Source organism: Coenobita brevimanus, chromosome 28 (assembly GCF_032717465.1).
Source record: "Coenobita brevimanus isolate Jiangsu-jjx chromosome 28, ASM3271746v2, whole genome shotgun sequence".
NCBI lineage: Eukaryota > Metazoa > Arthropoda > Malacostraca > Decapoda > Coenobitidae > Coenobita > Coenobita brevimanus.
The window spans coordinates 4184027-4189179 of NC_136981.1; the positions used below are offsets into that span (position 1 = coordinate 4184027).

At 40.1% G+C, this 5153-nt stretch overlaps 1 protein-coding gene across 1 annotated transcript; it reads right to left on the reverse strand.

The window, feature by feature from the left end:
- Window positions 1-791: 791 nt before the first annotated feature.
- LOC145394695 (DBH-like monooxygenase protein 1) lies at window positions 792-4937 on the reverse strand. Its single transcript, XM_080268474.1, has 5 exons — window positions 4899-4937; window positions 3905-4094; window positions 3374-3481; window positions 2162-2311; window positions 792-919 (listed from the first exon to the last, which is right to left on the reverse strand). Exons 2-5 carry the CDS (start codon window positions 4079-4081, stop codon window positions 800-802), a joined length of 555 nt encoding a protein of 184 aa, XP_080124600.1. The 5' UTR covers window positions 4082-4094; window positions 4899-4937; the 3' UTR covers window positions 792-799.
- Between the last annotated feature and the right edge of the window lie 216 nt (window positions 4938-5153).

The following is a 5153-nucleotide window of genomic DNA, read 5'->3' on the forward strand; positions in this document are numbered from 1 at the left end:
TAGCTTTCATGAACCTGGAAAGGGCATGTGATTGGGTGTGTTGGAGATATATGGAGTGAGGGGAAATCTTGAAGAGCAGCCAAGAGTTTTATCAGAGAAATAGAGTTTGTGTGAGACTGGGAAAGGAGGAAGGTAAAGAGCCAGAGATAACAAAAAGTTGTGTTGGAGAAGTGTGATGTCTCTATAAAATCAGTTTGTCCAGAGATGGGCTGGGAAGGTAAATGTTTAAATACTTGGAAGAGCGGGGAAGTTTATGGAATGCAGGTACAGAGGAGACTTAAGTTCTTGAAATCAAGTGCCTAAGTGATTTCCCTTACATATTTAGGTAAAATTAGATGGCTAGGATATGGTGAATTTATTATAAACTGAAGTGAATGTTACCACTTGTTTTCATCACTGATTTTGTCATTTACTCTATTGATTACTTTCACCCATACTCATAAATCTACAGTAGATGGATGGATGGATAGATAGAAAGATAAACAGATCGACAGATAGATAAACAGATCGACAGATATAAATAGAGGGACAGATAAATAGATATATAGATACAAGTTGCATGAATATTAGACTTTGTGCATGGTAAATATGATGAAACTAGGATCCAAATATTTATTTTTCTTCAACCGCGAGAAATCCTAGCAGTTAAAGGCCTCAAAAACAATCTCCAGTAACCTCAGAACAAGTGGTTATCTGAGGAGTTCACTTTGACTAACACCAGGCACTTATTTTCAGCTAGGAGACGTCCAAGAAGTCAAAAGATTACGGAAACTGCAAGGAGAAGCGAGCCCTGCCTAGGTCAACAACGTGGGTTCTTCAGGTTCAGTCTCCTGGCTCCATCGTGGTCATGCTTCCTCATTTCTGTTAAGGATGTTGGGTCCTCGTTCTGATATGCCCAGATTACAGGTATCGTGCTCGTCTGTAAATATAAAGGTGATGTCAGTACATCGGCGTTCATGAGTAGGGATGAATATGTGGATGTGTGTGTGTGTGTTTTTTTTTCTGACTAAGATGTAGTTTTCTTTCATTCCTTCGTTCTCTCTTTTTTAGTTTTACAGATGTTTCTTCCTGCGGTGCCCTAGAAACTTTTTTTTTTTTTTTTTTGTGTACTTTGATAACGCGCTACAAGTTTTGGAGTTTTATTCTTTTGAGATTTAGTAATTCTCTGATACTTTACGTTGTACCAAAACCCTCTGTATAATACTCTGTATAATACTTCATGCAAGGTTGGTGTACTCAATAAATTATCTATATCCATCTACCTATCTGTCTATCTATCTCTCTATCTGTCTACCTGCCTATCTACCTGCCTACCTAACTGTCTCCACTGTGGTACCTATCAGACAGGTGAGTAGCCTAGTATTTCAGTGCCACTGCATGAAGGCGCCCCTCTCCAGCACCTAGTTTTCTGATGCACAGCAGTGTGGTTTTTCGGCAGCGACTGTGTTAGCACCAAATGAAATTCACAAACTAATGAAAGATTGGGGAAACACTGAATTGAAAGTTAAGACAAACACGCAGACAATAACTATACTCTATTTACACTAACTTGGCTTAAAATTGCCAACTCTCTAGAAGTATATTTAGTGCCGAGTTGTAACAATGAATTTATCCTAGAATATGATGCTGGTCACGAGGAAGTGTTATGATATGTAAAGCTGGAGCATTGGTTTCTCCACTACTAAGTTTGGTGAAATAAATAACAAGGTCACGAGAATCTGGGCCAATTAGAGTAAAAGGAGTATAGTAAAGAACCCAAGTCAGGAGCACAGATGCATTAATTGAACCACCTGGAAATATAAAACGAACTCTGAACCACCTGGAAATATGGAACGACCTCTGAACCACCTGGAAATATGGAACGACCTCTGAACCACAAAGAAATATGGCACGACCTCTGAACCACTTAGAAACACTGAACCAACTATGAACCACCTGGGAACATGGAACGAACTAAGAACCAGTTAGTAATATGGAACGAACTCTGAACCACCTGAAAATATTGAATCGAACTCTGAACCACCTGAAAATATTGAATCGAACTCTGAACCACCTGAAAATATTGAAACGAACTCTGAACCACCTGAAAATATTGAAACGAACCCTGAACCACCTGGAAACATGGACCGAACTACGAACCACCAAGAAACATGGAACGAACCGTGAGTTGCATGTCGTTCTCTGTGTCGGAGGTGGTCCAGGGTCGTGAGAATCTGAGGACAGTGTGGGTGTCGTTCTCGTAGCCGCCAAGAAGCGTCACATCCTGAGACTCGTCCATGGTGGGCACGGCATACGAACGAGAATATCGATCCTGAAAAAAAATGATAATAGTAGTAGTAGTAGTAGCAGTAGTAGGACACACCAAGTAGAATATCAATCCTGAAAAACTATAAAGATAATAATAATAATAATAATAATAACAATATTAATAAAAATAATAATAATAATAATAATAATAATAATAATAATAATAATGATAATAACATTAATAAAAAAAATAATAAAAATAATAATAATAATAATAATAATAATAATAATAAAAATAATAATAACAATAATAGTAATAATAATAATAATAAATAAATAAATAAATAAACAAATAAGGGACCCAATACCTTCTGATGATATCTTGATTATTAAAAAATACCTTCGTCATTGTTAATTATTTAAGTCGCTGAAATTATTGGAAGTGACAAAAAATAGTATAAAACTGGGAATTGAGGGAAAAAAAAAAAAAGGAACAAATCCATAACCATATAAAACCAAGAACACTTTTTTCTGTTTTTCAGAATATGAAAAGGATATACTAAATTATCATACGGGCAAATGTCAACTGCTTTGGATTAGCAAGAGGTATGCCGCTGAGCAAAAGACGAAAATTGCAGCTTAGCGTTTTAGATCCAAATTCTTCAAAACGGTGAAGGGCTGCTGTTGTACTGAATTAAATGTTGCTCATACACTTTTCGACTTGTACAGGAGTTCACAGGGAAGCGCTTTGTCGCTGACCTAAAGAAGAACCATTCAAGTCGGCCATCAACTTAGTCATGAACGTAAAGTATGGGGCCAAACTAAATATGTAAAATAATTAAACAATCTACTCAAAATTATCATTTTCAAATTTCTGTGTATGTAACACTTAACATATTATCTTTTATTTCTCACCAAGACTGAAATATTAAGTGGGGTATTTTTTGTACAATGAAAATCTTAAAATCTAGCCTTTTTTTTTCTTTTTTTTTTTAAATGGGAAAGGGGAGGGGAGGGACATTCTGCGGCTGTAAATCCACATATTACGCTTCTCTGTTGTGTGTGTGTGTGTGTGTGTGTGTGTGTGTGTGTGTGTGTGTGTGTGTGTGTGTGTGAGTACACTCACGTGCAGGATGGGCTGTCCGCCTTCGTCCACCCATCCCAGCACGATGTCGGCGCCCTGCATGCCTCCGCTGGGAGAGAAACCCAGACCCACCCAGCCCCTGGTGGCCACCTGAAGCACAACACAACACAACACAGGTCAGGGAGGGACAGAGATGCTGGGCAGTTAATAAAAATACAGTACGTTAAAACTATACTGACTTTACTCTGACGATGTAAAATTGCTGTCTCACCATCTTAAATACTGAGTTCTAATAATGGAATGCTACTAGATTACGGAACTAGTAACGAAGAAGTGCTAGTACAAGAATGTAAGACTGTAGCATTGTCTTGTTCTGCTTCTTGACCTGCGTTAATTAAGCTGCAAAATCTAGACCAGGTTAAGGTAAAAAAAATACCGCACAGATGTATTTTTCACGCAAAGAAGATAGACCTCAAGGTTTAAAATACACTACAGGTGTGTAAAAATTACCTCTCTCTCTCTCTCTCTCTCTCTCTCTCTCTCTCTCTCTCTCTCTCTCTCTCTCTCTCTCACCTGCACTTCAAAGACGATATCGTTGTCCCGCGGCTTCCACTTCATATGGTATTTATGTCCAGGATCCATTTTGACACACTGGCAGAAATCCATGGGGGGCAGACCCTCAGAGCCCTGCCCCTCCACCATCATGGCAGTCGTCACCACCATCGCCACCATCACCATAAGCGCTGCCATGATCTCCTCTCACCTGCAGGGGAATGAAGAGGCCGGGTAAATGTCATAATGGTGTCTGACATGAAAGCGAAGTGTCATGTAAGAATTATAGATATTGCGACAGCATCTCTCTCTCTCTCTCTCTCTCTCTCTCTCTCTCTTTTCCCATGCAGTTGACAATTTTCCTACTCTCATACTTTCTCTCTTGAAGCTTCTGAGTCCTACCTTTCCCCAGTCTCAGATGGGAAAAGAAAGGTTAAGATGAAGATGTGGAATGATGACCTTCGTTTCTAAGGCAAGCTCCTATAACCCACGGGTCTTCAAGGCTCTCTTCTTGACCTCTTGAATCCGAGTGACGTCGTATTTCATTTATTCATGTTTCTACCAGACGATTTTATTCGACTTACGAAAGGCCTCTCGTATTGGAGGGGTTCACTGAGGCGGCTATATAACACACACACACACACACACACACACACACACACACACACACACACACACACACACACACACAGATGTTACAGATTAAGATTCCACAGTTTTGTGAATCCATTATCAGGCTCATATTTAGTGCACGGTTAGTAGTAGTAGTAGTAGTAGCAGCAGCAGCAGCAGCAGTAGTAGTAGTAGCAGTAGTAGTAGCACTTGCAGCCCCATGTTCATCTGAATGCAAACCTGATGGACCACAGGCTGAAGTTACGCATCCTTCACCATCCTTCTTTTGAGGGATAGAGAGTGAGATGGGGGACGTATGCATGACCAGGCAACGAAGTCACTCAATCACATCGGTGCCGCCACATGAAGGCGTCCCTCTCCACCACTACTCCACCACACTGACCTGGTGATACTGGGTAACTATGCTTCCTCTGTGTGGGTGATGTCGATAATGATGAAGGCACTCCGCTCTGTCATCCTTTATAGCAGAGGCTCCCCTTTGATTTTTTCCTATGACGTTGATAACTGCCAAGTGTCTCATTCTGTTCTTCTGTTTGTGCATGCTTTACTGTGACGCTGGAGAGGGACGCCTTCTTGTGGTGGCCCTGATATTACTGGGGCTGCTGAACTGCCTGGTTACACAAATGTCTTTCAACTA

What these genes read in the sequence shown, in the direction of transcription:
- LOC145394695 (XM_080268474.1), bottom strand. Translation starts at nt 4,081, where the DNA reads ATGGCAGCGCTTATGGTGATGGTGGCGATGGTGGTGACGACTGCCATG. An exon ending in ATATCGTCTTTGAAGTGCAG is followed by an intron (nt 3,482 to 3,904) that starts GTGAGAGAGAGA and finishes GTTGTGCTTCAG; the next exon opens with GTGGCCACCAGGGGCTGGGT. An exon ending in GCGGACAGCCCATCCTGCAC is followed by an intron (nt 2,312 to 3,373) that starts GTGAGTGTACTC and finishes ATTTTTTTTCAG; the next exon opens with GATCGATATTCTCGTTCGTA.